Raw genomic sequence first — 15,211 nt, forward strand, 5'->3', positions numbered from 1 at the left:
GACAAATACTATCTACTTTTTTGCTTTAATCCAAGATATTCAATCATTGTTTCACGGTTAAGTAGCATACGTGGCAAGATATTATTTGTCCTCTCAACGGTTGGATCTGGTTTGGTAGACCGTTCGATTTGACCTACAAAATTCATCTACCATCACACGGTTCATCTACAAAAGATGAATGAGAGATACAACAATACCTATGGTTATGTTTAGGGCTGGGAAAACGGTCTGAAAATCCGAAATCCGGCCGATCCGAGGCAGCCCGCAGTCCGAAGAGAGCCTGACTCGGGTTTACCCAGCCCGAAATTTCGGGCGGACGCGGGCGGGACTCGAGCAGAGCTCTTTGCCCGATAAGCCCGCCCGAGAGACCGCCCGATAAGCCCGCCCGAGAGACCGCCCGAGAACCCGCCAGATTTAACCTAATTAGGGTCAGTCTGATCCAACGGTTAAAACTCTTTGGCCTCTCATTCTCCCATCAGATTTAGGGTTTGGTATATAAGCCTAGTTTTCACTTTTCCTTCTTTATTTTCTAGGTCATTTTAGAGTGTAAGAGAGAGAGACAGAGAAAGAGAAAGAGAAAGAAAGAGAGAGAGACAGATAAAGAAAGAAAAAGAGGAAGAGAAAGAGACAGAGAAAGAGAGAGAGAGAGAAGAACGGCTTAAAGAACCAGAGATAAACGAAGTTATGAAGATCAAACGGAGTTTTAGAGTTTAACCTTCTAGGGTTTTTTGTTGATCCGACTTTTGCTGTAAATAACTTAATGTCTAGACGAAGATCAAAAGGACTTATGAAGAAATAGAAAAAAAAGGTATGGAGACTACCTTTGCTTTTTTTAGATGAAGATTATTAATGAAAATCAGATCTATATTTATAAAGGATTAAATTTCAAAAAATCTCTTTTGATGTATACTTTTGGAACTTTTCATGAATCAGATTTGTTTTTTTTTTCATGGTGTATATTCTGAAACAGATCTGTATATCAGATCTGTAATTTTCTCCTGGTGATGATGTAAACTTACCTTTTGTTTTTTGTTGAAAATAGGTTTAAGTTCTGAAATTAGTTATACTAGGGTATAGCCCGTGCCTCCGGCACGGAACTATTTTGAAAAAAATTAACGCATTTGAATATATATAATCGGTGAATAAAGAACTAAAATAGTAGAATATGATACGTCTTAAAAATCAAGCAAATCTTCAAATTTCAATTTAAATTTAAATTTCAATTTATTATTGTGTAAATTTAAATTTAACATGTAATAAACACATTTGAATTGCATATATCACCTTATTCAACTAATGGGATTAAAATCCTTATCTTCTAACCATTCTTTTATTTTTCGATTACAGAGAGTAAAAAAGGCTAATCAAACTAATTATATCTATATTGTTCCAACTACGTCGGATGTTTTCGATAAAATCTTCAACTCATCAGCTGGAACCAATACACTTTGACAACAATGGTTCAATAGGTACAACATAAGGTGAATTCCAATCTGCATCAAAAACTTCTCGACGTTGAGAAACAATGGCAGGATTATAAGAACCAAACCTCACACCTGAAGTAGTATAAAAGTAATCCCAAATGAGATTGCTGGTTCCAATTAGAGCTCGATCATCGCTAACTACAAACTTAGCATGACTTACTCTTGTGTATCCCGGACAGATTTACTGTTCTTGTTCCATTAGCTAATGTTGGACCCTTTGAGTTGAATCCTGGAACCATGTAGTATTTGATATCTATTTTTCCAATACAGCTTTTGTCTTCGTACTTGCCAGATTCAGAAAGACTGCTTACAGTTGGTTTAAAAAGTGAAAAGAATTAATCAAACACTATAAGAAAAATTCTAATAAAAAAGAAAGTAAAACAACATTCCAAAATAAGAAACTTCATAAGAATACAAAAAATTAGAGAGATTTACATGAATATCAAGTTATCAACAACCATTTCCATGTGAAAGTAGTAACAACATTAAGAACATTTCCAATGTGTGACAGTTCTGGCTTTAGGGAGGAATCGAACCGAGTTGGATGAGGAACACAATGGTTTGTTAGCTTATGGAAAGTGACTTTGGAATTCTTTGAGGAACTCCACATGATAGCACAAAAATCTTCCACTAATTCCTCGAGCCTTTGTTTCTTGTTGAACACATTTGTTAGCCTACATGCAGACTTCAATTAACCATAAATGAATCATATACCAAAACCATTTTGTTTAAATTGTTCTTGCTATCAACCATCATTCAATTGAAATACTACTTCTAGACAGTTAGACAAATATTTCAATTCACGCGATAAATACTAAAGAGTCTGCAACATTAACATTAGACGGTTTCATGACGCCGGATATAGGAGATCAAACTTGCACAGGACATTAATTTCTATTGACTTGTCATTGCCACTGTATTTTGCAGTATTGACAACGTTACATTATGCAAATGATAATTAGATTACTGCCTGCCCGAACCATTTCCATTAGGTAGTCCACTATGGCCAACTGCACTTTTGCATCAAATATATCTACCACCTATAGTAGTCCTAAAACATTGTCTAGCAATTTTAGTTTTGTCACCATTAAGGCCACAGGTCATTTTAATGGATATAATTCATTGAAAGACATTAAGAAATAGGTTTAAAGAGCTAGAAAAGTTAAAGAAATAATTAACAGTGTGAGTTATGACAACTTACAGTATACCCATAGGCCTCTTTAAAGTGGGCAAGAGCTCCAACATATTCCAAGTAACTGCAACATTCATAATGAGAGACTCATCTGACGCTTGAGCTCGTATTAACAAAACAAATAAAATAGTAGAACATCGTTTAAAAGCAATAAGGGTACTAAAAGTTTGCTTACAAATGGGTAATGATGATACTTGAGCATAAATAAGCCACCCGATTTAAAAATTAGAGAAATCTGGATATCTTCAGTGATCAAGATACCTCACATTCATTCTACAATCAAACATTTTCCTTCAATTGGAGCTGAAACAAAATAAACGGAATCTGAAGATTAATAGGGAAAGCGACATAGCAATCATCATCAAACATGAAAGAGAAAAATGAGAATAAGATATCTAAATTCTAGCACAGATTGATGACAACATATGCAACAACCTCAACAAATTATTATTTCATGCATATGTTTTTTATCACAAGAGATGAAGACTTGCAACTGCTAGTAGAGGTTCCCAATCTCTATTTTATGTATCCAAGTTCAGTCAGACATCTCAACAAACATATAATGAAGGTATTATCATGTATAAAGTTTGATTAGAGCAACCAAACTCAAAGAATGAAATCAAATCTCAAATCTTCTTTTCTGAAACATGAAGAGAATATAGTGTAACAACAAAAGAATACACCAAAGATATCACAGCAAGAAATAGTATAACATTTTCATCTTTTTTACTACACAAACCTTCTTGCTTTTGTTATTTCTTTCCTTGACTTCAACACATACGTATCCGAAATGATTTTTGCCTAAAACTTGAGAGAAAAGAGTTTTGCCTAAAACTTCATTTTTGCCTAACACCTTCACGGGGACTCCACAAACGATCCGAAATGATTTTTGCCTAAAACTTGAGAGTAAGGAGTGTTCTGGCGAGGTGCCAAACTCAATCGAGTAGTTGCTAGCTGATGGGGAAGGTGTGTGCGTGTGAAGGACATGTCTGAATACTATAAATGCTCTACGTTGTCGTACGTATAACCTTGTGTATAAAGTTTTACAAATATTTATAGCCCAAATTGTGGCTTGACAATATAAAACTCGATAACTTGATTTTATTTCATCCAGATAGAGAGAAACCAGGGTGGCCTAGCGGTCGAATCTCTGTTGAGCTCTCATTTGTAGCGCAAAATCTTGACCACTATTGCCAAAATTTATGTGAAATTGTTATAGTTTTCATTTGTGCTTTAAGATCACCCAGTCCCTTGGCTGTGCATACACGTAAATGTATGTTACATCTATCAATATAGGGGAACCTTAACTGTAAATAACATAAGTGTTGGACTACTTCTTGTCACCCCTAAACATGAAACAGGTTTGAGACATCTTTAGGTCATAACTGAGTGGTAAAGGAAATTTTCTATCTTTTAATCGACCCAAGCATCATCAACAACAACCTCTCCCACCATTCTTGGAGGAGGTGTATATGTCAACTTGTATATATCATCTCCCTTTATTGATTTCCAACCAAAACCAGAAAGCTTAGACTGTGCAACCATACTACTTTGTGTGTAGCTGATGCTCCTTTCTCCCTCCTCATTGCCATCTACATCACATGTCGGTATAAACTTATAAAAGATAAATTCACCATCAAGAAATAACATGAAAGAGTAAAAGGCAAAAAATGGATAGAAATAGAATAACCCCATTTTAAGGAATATGCGAACGTATTTACCAAGTTTTTAGTGGAAAGAAACCATGTCAGTTCACGAACATTCTTCGGCAAAAGCTTGTCCAAATAAATAATTTTTTTTAATGACCCTGAAATTCCGATGTCAGAATGAACAACTCCAAATAGAGGGCATGTTTTTCAAAGAATGCAATATTCAAATAAATGTTGCACTTTTTCAACGGAAAACACATAAGAAAAATCACATGAAAACACAACGGAAAACTTTTGAAATTAGTCGTTACTAAGAAAATCAACAAATACTATATTACTTAAATGATCTGACCTATTCTTTGAACTATGTTGGTTTCACGCTAACTTTCACATTAATCAAACAAATGATATTCATCTCTCCATACTCATACAAACTCATTAACAATGAGAAGAGTTTGATAAAAACTCTATGCACACTGTTACTAAAGTTTGTGTCAATTAGATTTAAAGTCCCTTTACCGAATATAGAGTCTTTGTAAGTAATAGATTTGTTAACTACATGATGCTTAGAATGTAATAACTAATCAAAATGGTAAATGTGAACAAATCAATTTGGATTCTTATTATTCCCAGAGACATTTTCCATTCTATGGATTTTTGAGCCACATACCAAAATAGAAAAAGATGAAAAAAACAACTCAAACCAAGTGTATGTAACAGCTAATCAAAAAAGAAAATCATAGCAAATCAGTTTGGATTTCAAAATCAATGAAGAAGTACCCAAATATTGAAGTGAAGAAGAGAAAATAAGAAATACCTTACAAATTAAAGTGAGAGGTAAAAAGAAAGAAAATACCTTAATTTTCTGGAATTGAATGGAGCATCCAATATGTCGAGAAAGAAAAGAGAGATGAAGGGTTGTGTCAACAAACCCTAATGCTGAAAAGATATGTTTCCACGAATGGAAGAAGAAGAAGGCTTTAAATCTCTTTCTGATGAGGGAGTTTCTTCTGCTCGGATTGAAGAGGAGATGAATTTAGAGAAACAACTTTAGTGAGGGAGAAGCCAATCGTTTAGAAGGAAAATAAGTCAATTTTAGAGAAACCAGGAACCGAAAAGATATGTCCGGTGACTTTGAGTGGGAACCGAGGAGATATGTTCGTTGAAAAGATAACTCTATAAGCGCCCGGGGTGAATCCAATGGTGTACACGAATGCTGATGTGGGACGGACGGCTGGATTTATCCAGGGATTTGTCCCAGTCAGCATGTTTCAACCTATTTTATTATATAGACTAGGCATAACCCGTGCCTCCGGCACGGCCAATTCTATTAAGCATTTCATACGTCATAAAGTGGTTGACTACCCGTTACAAAAATAAATAACCTTCAATTTGCAAAAAATAAACCTTCTACTATTTGAATTATTAGATCTTTTACCAGGGACAAATTACACTAAATCTTTGAGAATGTAAATCTTCGAGAATGTAAATCTTCGAGAATGTAAATCTTCAAAAACAAATTGGTGTACAATTTTTTTTCACCGACTCCCTCGTTGAACCCTAAAAATCTCAACTTTATTCAAATCTTCCATAACTTGAAGAACCCAGACAGATGAAGCCATCTTCACAAAAGCTTGACAAAGGAGTCTTGATGTCCACCATTCAAGATTAGTGCTTATCTATACCCAAAATTGTCGTCCTTGTACTTGAATGAACAATCAATAAGTACTTTGATCTACAAAGTTTAGTTAAATCCGGTTATTCAAAAATGTCAAATGGATCTTCAAACTGCAAAATATCACCATCTAGATTGCAAGATTTCAACAGAGTATCCATGAAACATTCGCCTCGAAAAGTAAGCCTTTGAAGGCGTATTTCTTCGAGACCTTTTGAGGGTACTTTATTGAGTCTCTAATGGATTTTACTGCAACATTTGATTCCTCGAAAAATAAGCCTTTGAAAGCGTATTTCTTTGAGACCTTTTTAGGGTACTTGATTGAGTCTCTAATGGATTTTACTGCAACACTTGATAGAATTTTCAATATCTGAAGAAGTAGAAACACATATCGATTGAGAAGAAATCATCAAAATTCAGTTTCATGTATAAACACTGATAAATCCTAGTTTAGGACCAAAATGACTTATATAAAGTGAATCTTTTTCACAGTAAAATGGCAACTGAAATTGACAAAATTAGAAGTGAATCAACTTCTAATTTTCTCTTTTGATGCAGATCCAGTTCAAAAGAACTGGATTTGGTCTCGAGTTCATACAAAACATGGGTTAAACATGTGAATATAAAAATAAATCTAGAGATATACAAAAATAATGCAAAAGAAACCATATTACTGATTTTCAAATACAATAAGACGCTAAGGCTATGTTTATAATGCTCATACAAACTACGCGTCAAACATAGAGATACAAATATAATGCAAAAGAAACCATATGACTGATTTTCAAACACAATATGACGCTAAGGCTATGTTTATGAAACAATTTCATGGACCGAATAACTTGTACGCTATAAGATCTTCATAAAAAATCATACATGTAAGATAAGATCGAGTTTGAAGTACATATATACCTTAATGGGGCCAAGAAAACCATTCATACTTCCACGAGCAAACCTTGTAACAATTGTCATCTAAAAGTTTGTATTGAGACCAAATAAAGTAGTGAGCACAACCCTGAAACATAATAGACATAGATTGATTTTCTTATTATAGACATTCACTTTAGCCAAAGTTCATCTTCAGTAATGACAAGTACCAAGAAATTTGAATTTAAGAACATTTACCTATTAGAAGAACCCTTTGTTGCATTGATATGCTCATTAGTAATCTTCTCTACAAACTGCAATAGTAGTGAACTGACAGCGAAAACATCTGTTGAACTCCATATTGACCCATAACGTCAAAACTCATTATAACTTAATTAATTTTATCAACAATACAATAAGAACCGAAAAACAAAAGCAAATGTAGCAATCAAAAGAGCTTTTTCCTGTTCGATCCATTGACCTAATTGCATCCCACATGAGTTCAGACAGGATATAACAAAGTTTCAGAACCTCTTCCACAAATCCGGGAGCAGGTGGAACACCATTTCGTGTAAGATTCGAGCTCGAGGACAGGTACATTGATGAGAATATCGAAGAGGATTTTGGCTTTAGGTGTGGAACATGAGATCTAGGTCGACAACAAACTTCCTTTTTAAGAGTTTTGAAGCAACATTTGGTAGGAGTCCTCCATTTTTATGAGTTTCCGCCATATTCCTCATGCATTAACAATTGGAGATGACCGAATAAATAAACTAATTTTAAGTTACAAAAAGAAAAATTAGTAGAAAGTCGAAAACTTATTTAAAAAAAGTTGAATTCACAAACACACAGACAAATTTGAGTAGAAATCTCTAATTAGTTCTTCTCCCATAGGGCAAACAAATATCATATTTTTTAAGCGCGGGTCGAACAGTTACTCGGAAACCTAGTATATATAAAGTTTACATAGCCCATTCTGGTGAGAAGATTTATAATAGCTCATAGGATTCTCTAATTAGTTCTTCTCCCATAGGGAAAACAAATATCATATTTTTTAAGCGCGGGTTGAACAGTTACTCGGAAACCTAGTATATATAAAGTTTTCATAGCCCATTCTGGTGCGAAAACTTATAATAACTCATAGGATTTATTAATGTATTAGTATTATTCATGATATAAAAAAATGAACACAAGTAATATCTATTCCGAATTTCACTATAAAAAGCATCATAACGACATTGCCGGTTCTTATAATTCAAAACTCAAGTAACATTAAAAGAAAATTTATAACACCATATAGATCGATGGAGTAAGTAAGTTGTCTATACGAGTATACGACTGACCACTACGTTTTCGTTTGCAGTCTAAGCACAAAAAAAGAGGTTTTAGGATTCTGAGGCTCATAACTTTCCATACCTTGCTAATCTTCATGTGTGTGTCTGTATCAAGCAACCACTGTGGTTGTATTCTTGAAACCAGGAATGAAATCTGAGAAGAACCCCAGTACTGCTGCTAGATTCTGCGAGTTATTGGAATTCGATGCTGCTTCAAGAAATAATGAAGGTCAGGTAGTGTTTACCTGTAAGTGCACCAGTATTCCTATTAACCATTATGTGGGTTCCATATTTCAAGTTAAATGGACATAAAACAATCAACATGAGTAGTTCAGTGTAAGTTTTGTTTTAGCAATTGGATAAGACAAAACCTTTTTAAATTGCAGATCAAGATGTGCTTTCAGTTCAACACGAAATAAAAGGATAACTGCTTAAGGTGTAACCTGATTATTCTGTGCATATAGAAGAGCCTCGAGATAATAGCCATCTTGAACTGAAAGCAGAACCTTCATTTCTCTCAGACATTTGATCAAACACGTACATGGCAACTTCTACATTTAGAAAATCTGCTTATAGAATCACCAAAGTTTTTTTTCAAACCAGCAAATAAGATTCATCAGGATGAAGCATAGATGTATTTAGCAATGAAGATCAAAATGAACTACTGAAAAAATGAAGCAAATAAGCAAGAACAGTGAAGCCAAATAAAAGGTACATCAGTATAAAAGAAAACTTACTAACCTTTGGTTTTTCATGGAGGTGACTGAATGCAATAGTTTTATACATGTCATAATATTATGGTTATGGAGTTGAAGATTATGATTATGGATTGAATTTAATATTTGGGCATTGAAATTTTTTAGGGAAGAATAATGATATGGCCGTTGAGGATTTAGGAATTGAAGATTTCATGTAACGTGAATTATGATAATGGAGGATTGAAATGATATGGCCGTTAAGGATACCAACAATTTAGAAGCGTTTACAACAGAAGAGTTGAGAAGACGAAGCAACCACTAAGACTCTAAGCGCACTAAAATTTTGGCTTTAGGCGACCTGGTGCGCTAAAAGCAGTGGTCATGGAGAATGCATTACTAAGACCCACTTAATGATTGATATTAGTGTTGAATCAAAAGGCTGATATTAGTGCTGATCGGAAACGGACGGCTGGATTTATCTTTTGGTTTGTCCCTGTCAGCACTATTCAACCTGTTTTATTATATAGATTATAATTATATGATTATATATGTTAGTGTTAAACTATTATTTTTCTTACACATTTTCCTTTTGTTTGCAGATGAAAATCAGACTTGAAGATTTGGAAGATGCATCTTTTTTTGTTATTAAATTTTTGGTTTCTTTTTTTTGATTTATGTAATTTCTATGTTTATGTATATTTTTTGTGTAAATCTATTTGATGTATTTTGTCTTATATTTGTAAATGAACTTTAGGAAATTTACAATGATATTTTTAATTGGATATAAGTTATTGAGTCGTGAATGAATTGCAAACAATAATGATATTTTTAATTAAGTTTTTTTATATTATTTTTTCTTGAAAAAACCCGTAACCCGCCCGCCCGAGCCCGTTAGAGCCCGATCGGGCACTCGGGCATAATCGGGCCGCGGGCTTCAAAGAGGCTCATGTTTACCCGCCCGAACCCGCCCGATATCCCGATTGGGTAGCTTACTACCCCGCCCGAACCCGCCCGTGCCCGACATTTATGAGCCCGAACCCGCCCGATTCCCACCCCTAACTTATGTTACCATAACATTTTTTTTTTGTTGAACTATGTTACCATAACATTAAGTTTGTGAGTAGCCGAACAAAGAGTTTGAACCCAATTCACTTTATTTTTTTTTATAATACGATTAGAGTTTGAACCCAATTCACTTTATTTTTTTTATAACACGATTTCAAGAACTACGACGTTCAACACAAGTCAGCAAATGATGAATTCTATATCTATTGTGAATTGTATCTGTAATCTTCGAATTTTCGAAGTTGACATAAAATGACTAGTAGAACGGTAGTTGACAATATTTACTTGCACTTAGTTTTAATATCTATATATATGTAATATAGTGTGTGCACAAGAAAGCTTCGAAAAGTTTGAATTTGGGTGGCGCATATTTATCCATGCGTTTGTTTGATAAAAATCATGTGTGCATTTACCACTTTCTAAGGACAAACTGTACATCATTCATAGTGATGTCAAAGTGGACGCCTGGCTCGACACGGCCTAGGCTAGCTCCCCAGCCCATAGGGCCAAGCCTGATCTGGCCCATGGCGCCCAACAGCCCACTCGCTTAGCCGTCATCATTTTGTATCACTACACAATATAATATTGCCTTCTTCAAAGAAAAAAAAACTGTACATCTTTTTCTCTCCCACAATACACTTAGAAAACGTCCGTATAGCTACCGTTCACACAGTCCTGTGATTCCAAAGCTTAAAATGTAAAAGGCTTCAACCAATGAGCGTGGGTCGATGAAGAATACCAAGTTGAAATTTCTATGTCTGTACTCCAACTTTCATGCTTGCTATGCTACTCAACTCTACTTGTTGATTCTCTATTCGCCTCAAAACCTCTGGAACTTCTCCACCGGCAAATGACTCTTCCTTGCTAAGATGCCTCCGTCTTATCCGTGATATAGCTTGTGAAACGTCACTAATCGAAGGACGTTTTCTTGGTAGTTTTCGTAAACACTTGTGACCAATGTTGGCGAGGAGCCTTACCTCTTCAATACTGCATTTTCCAGCAATTCTCTTATCAAGAATCTCATCTATACCATCTGAGCTCATAGAAGCCTTAAAACCAAAAATGAAAAGTGACAAAATTAGTTCTTCTTTGAGAGATCTTTTTCTCAATTGATTATGCTATAGATACCCGAAAAGTTGCCTAAATTACATATGTTTTGGAAATATGAACAACTTACAAGATCGATATACTCCATTAGGTTTTGCTGAGGATGAATGCCTGTGATGAGTTCGAAGATGATTATCCCAAAACTATAGACATCACTCTTCTTTGTTAACTTGTTACTAGATATGTAATCAGGGTCCATATAACCATATGTACCCTTAAGACCTGACTTTCTACCATCATAAACTTCTTCCTTCGATAATCCAAAATCCGCAACCTAATTTCACGAAACATAGTGAAAGATTGTCACATGAAGGAAATTAGATGACAAAGTCAAGTTCATATTTGCAAATTATAAAACCGAAATTTAGAACTATTGTGGTAGGAAATAAGACAAGGAGAGTTTTTGTACTCCATTAGATCGTACCTTGGCACTCATTGATCGGTCCAATAGTATATTAGCAGACTTTAGATCTCGATGAATGACGGGAGGGACAGCCTGTTCCAATGGTTGCATAATTTAACCCACAATGTTGGTCATTTTCTGAAGCATAGAAGGTCGGTGCTTATTACCAAAGTAACCGCAAATTTATGTATATTAACGTACCCCTTCGTGGAGATATTCAATTCCATGTGAAATATCAAGAGCAACTTGGAGTCTTTCTTCCCAACTCAAAAAATCCCCGTCTTCGTCTGAGAGTATTAGCAAAATGAACGTAGTTAGATTTAATCTTACTTCAAATTCAAACATGTTAAAAATACGAAATATCTAATGGGTAGTTGGCATTGGCAGATAGTCAGAAATAAGATATCAGTACGATAGAGGTATAAATGTATAATACCCTTAGCACAGCCTATAACGAGGAAGCTATGATTAAATTCTCCATTTGAAATCATAATTTAAAGAAAAAGAAAACGAGGTAGCAACTTACTATATAAAATATTTTCCAAACTTCCATTACTCATAAATTCATATATCAACATGTGTTGACCTTTGTCCACACAATATCCGACCAAATTTACAAGATTCCTGTGGTGGAGCCTACCTAGCAGAAGTACCTGCTCCAAAGAATAAGTCTTAGAACGAGTTCCACTTCGAAGAGATTGGGATATTTAGGAAAATATGAAGCTCAGGCAAGAAAAGATATAGTACTACTTTACAATCCATTTGTGACCGAGGGGAAACAGTTTGATCTTCCTCTTATGAATCGTACAACCGATTGAGCAAATTGGAATAGAATTTTTTTTGCGGGGTATATGTAGAAAAGCAATTACCTCTGTTTGGAACTCTTTCTCCCCTTGTTTTGAATTAGAAGCAAGCACTTTTACTGCCACCACTTCACTTGTGGCCATTGTAGCTTTAAATACTGGACCGAAAGATCCCTGTCCAAGAATAGTTGTAAAGTTTTGTGTGGCTTTCTGAACATCCCTAGATTAGCGAATAAATCAGATATAACATTCAAGAGTATATTAAGAAAAGTCCTACTACCCAACATAAATAAATTTTACTTAGGATAATAACGTCTCATAATGCTTTAGTCATCCGACAAATTAACTTGAGAAGATTCAGTTAGTAGTTTGGCAATGTAAAAAGTTGTCCACGTTATAGTGTTGGTGTTAGTCCACATCGGTTGCGGAGAGGGTGGTGGTCACTTTCTAAGTGTGAGGGAAAACCTCACCTCTTGAGTTAGCTTTTGGGGTGAGATAGGCTCAAAACCACTTTGGGCAAGTAAGGCCAGTGGATTATAACGACAAATGGTATGAGAGCCCAGGTTCATTAAAGTCTTCCAGGTGCCATTGTAGAGGGGATATAGGTTTACAGGTCGAATATCTGAAAGGAAAGACTGTTGGTGTTAGTCCCACATTTGTTGTGGGAGGCGGTGGTGGTCCCTTACAAAGTGTGAGGGGAAGCCTCACCCCTTGAGCTAGCTTCTGGGGTGAGATAGGCCGAAGAGCAGTTTGGGGAAAGTAAGGCCCATGGACCACACCCTTTTATAACACATGAATTAGCAACCAAACAGCATAAATGAGATGTGAAAATCCGCAAAATTTCTCGAATACCAAGCAGGGCCTACACTATGTGACATGAGATGCACATAGAAATATGTCTGAGGCTAGGATTCCCATATTCAATATTTGTGCTTCTTCCTAGAATAAATAAAATTTTACGAGAACTGGAACATTCAACATGTTAGGAAAGCCTAAAAATATTTCTGATAGGCTATGATAACAAAAGGAATGAATTGCCAACAACCCTTGGTTGGAGTGGTAAGAGGTATAATCTTCAACTTTAGAGGTCAAGGGTTCGAGGCACACGCTGAACAATGAATATCTGGTATTTTGTGTTTGTCGGAGATGTGATACAAGTAGAGTAGAGCCCGTAGAGGGGAATCTCTAATGAAATGATTTGGTTGTTACGCCACTTCCAACAGCTTCAAGTCTATTTTGTACTACATACTTTATGGTGTATAAGTTTTTCCTGTTATGCACTTGTAGAATGACATACAATGTAAGTAATGCGGAGGTTAGACGAATTTCGGAAAATCATTTCACCTCCTCAGCACTTTTTTATCAGACCCTATTTCAACCACTGAAATTTAAACATAGGTTTGAAATCATTTTATGCACAATAAAAAGAAAGCACATACTTGTACGAGTATCTAGGAATGCCCGACGTTGAAGCAAATATGTCTTTACTCTGGTGGTTCCACCAAGATCTTGGAGAAATTCCAATAGGCAATTGTGACCCGTTAACAGATACAGAGCTCGAGAGTGACACACTGCTGTCGATGCTCGCACCCACACCATTCGTACGTATGGGAAGAGAACTTACTCCACGGTTAGCTGCATGCTGTTGAAGGCGAGCTCGCCTTCGGTACCACCTTAAACCGAGAAATGCACAAACTGCAATTAACAAGCCAATAGCCACGCCAGCTGAAACACCGATAATAACCAAATGAGCTTTATCCATTTGTTAATCTTTTCGACAATCAGAAGGTGGGAGCATTTATCGATGCTAACATGGGTTGAACTCACTGTCATGGAATAAACACTAATATTAGGGGCCACTACAAAACCTCCAAGATGATAAAAACGAGAAAATTAATACTCGTCATCTACACACCAGACCAATATTTGTTATTACACCTAACCCTAATTTTATGGTTGAGAGCTCAAAATTGAGAAGCATGTACCATGTCAAAGAACCGATATAGGCTTATGAAAAGTGATCTGTCAAAATGACTATGAATTGAAAAGGTTTTCTATATCCAACACCATGTTAACGAATAATATGCGAGTGTCTGTGCAATCAAATGCCTACCCAATCTACATTAATAAGTAGTCTCTCATTGGAATTTCTAACTGAAGATCTCACCATGCTAGATCAGAAACCCAATATAAAACATACTTGGTTTCCATACCCACCATCCCCATCTCGTGTACCGAAAGATCCGTAAAGAAATCAAAAGGATCCAAAAGCTCTCTAACAAAACCATTAGTGCATCTGAATTTGGGCAACTTCCACTTTTTTTTTGACTGGCATTCACTCATTTTCCCTCTACTAGAATTACAAAACCCTAAGTGACACATATCAAGCTCCAAACTTTTCAATATTAATTGAGATGACCAAATCACAAGAACCAAATTCAATTGTCCAGATTCCTACTAAAAAGTTTATTATGACCCCATAATTAACATTTTAGGTACCATTTTAAATCTGAATTCCTTGTTAACATTTACAATTAATCAAAGATGAAATTAGAAATCACTATATGAATAAACCAATAAGATCAATTTGGGTTTATCTTAAAATCCTAAAATCAGAAGACCCATAATGCAAAAAACTAGCTAATAAATTAACAAAATCACAGATGAAAATAAAATCAATTGAGCCCATTTGAAAGAAATTCCTCAAAACCCATTAAAGTGGATTGATAAACGTACCTTATGGAGTTGAAGATCAAACCAAATTACTCGTTTGGAGATGGGATTTCAGTTAGATTTGATTCGTTCCTCTAGTATAGAGAGAGAGAGAGAGAGAGAGAGAGAGAGAGAGAAGGAAAAGTCGAAGTAAAGCCATCAGTCAGTCGTGATACTTCTTTACTAGTTGTTTATCGCAAATACCTATATTATGTATTATTT

General features: G+C 35.4%; 2 protein-coding genes and 1 long non-coding RNA gene across 8 annotated transcripts; all 3 read right to left on the reverse strand.

Annotated features, from left to right (window-relative positions):
• Positions 1-1,197: 1,197 nt before the first annotated feature.
• On the reverse strand, positions 1,198-5,548 carry LOC147563331 (uncharacterized). Of its 5 annotated transcripts, XM_086636714.1 has the most exons (7): positions 5,182-5,548; positions 4,398-4,483; positions 2,852-4,268; positions 2,686-2,740; positions 2,021-2,158; positions 1,645-1,787; positions 1,198-1,556 (listed from the first exon to the last, which is right to left on the reverse strand). In XM_086636714.1, the coding sequence occupies exons 4-7, from the start codon at positions 2,727-2,729 to the stop codon at positions 1,429-1,431; spliced, it is 453 nt and encodes a 150-aa protein (XP_086492840.1). In that variant the 5' UTR covers positions 2,730-2,740; positions 2,852-4,268; positions 4,398-4,483; positions 5,182-5,548; the 3' UTR covers positions 1,198-1,428. The 5 variants fall into 5 exon arrangements, 1 of the variants encoding a protein (XP_086492840.1); XR_015223797.1 differs by lacking the exon at positions 5,182-5,548 and having other exon boundaries at positions 1,198-1,787; positions 1,920-2,158; positions 2,852-2,979; positions 3,979-4,268; positions 4,398-4,936; XR_015223800.1 differs by lacking the exons at positions 2,021-2,158; positions 5,182-5,548 and having other exon boundaries at positions 1,198-1,787; positions 2,852-2,979; positions 3,979-4,268; positions 4,398-4,936.
• A 681-nt stretch (positions 5,549-6,229) lies between these two features.
• Positions 6,230-9,267, reverse strand: LOC147563332 (uncharacterized). 2 transcript variants are annotated; one of them, XR_015223801.1, is made up of 6 exons: positions 8,943-9,267; positions 8,645-8,767; positions 8,284-8,446; positions 7,126-7,197; positions 6,913-7,015; positions 6,230-6,370 (listed from the first exon to the last, which is right to left on the reverse strand). It is a non-coding gene; the product is annotated as an uncharacterized LOC147563332 (long non-coding RNA). The 2 variants fall into 2 exon arrangements; XR_015223802.1 differs by lacking the exons at positions 8,645-8,767; positions 8,943-9,267 and having other exon boundaries at positions 7,126-7,213; positions 8,284-8,391.
• Positions 9,268-10,524: 1,257 nt separating this feature from the next.
• On the reverse strand, positions 10,525-15,197 carry LOC147563333 (calcium/calmodulin-regulated receptor-like kinase 2). Its single transcript, XM_086636752.1, has 8 exons — positions 15,014-15,197; positions 13,717-14,103; positions 12,344-12,497; positions 12,001-12,127; positions 11,676-11,761; positions 11,496-11,567; positions 11,142-11,345; positions 10,525-11,013 (listed from the first exon to the last, which is right to left on the reverse strand). The coding sequence occupies exons 2-8, from the start codon at positions 14,037-14,039 to the stop codon at positions 10,717-10,719; spliced, it is 1,263 nt and encodes a 420-aa protein (XP_086492878.1). The 5' UTR covers positions 14,040-14,103; positions 15,014-15,197; the 3' UTR covers positions 10,525-10,716.
• Between the last annotated feature and the right edge of the window lie 14 nt (positions 15,198-15,211).

The sequence above is a fragment of the Eschscholzia californica genome, unplaced genomic scaffold, assembly GCF_041429995.1.
Source record: "Eschscholzia californica isolate CP2 unplaced genomic scaffold, dmEscCali1.0.p SCAF_1, whole genome shotgun sequence".
Classification (NCBI taxonomy): Eukaryota; Viridiplantae; Streptophyta; class Magnoliopsida; order Ranunculales; family Papaveraceae; genus Eschscholzia; species Eschscholzia californica.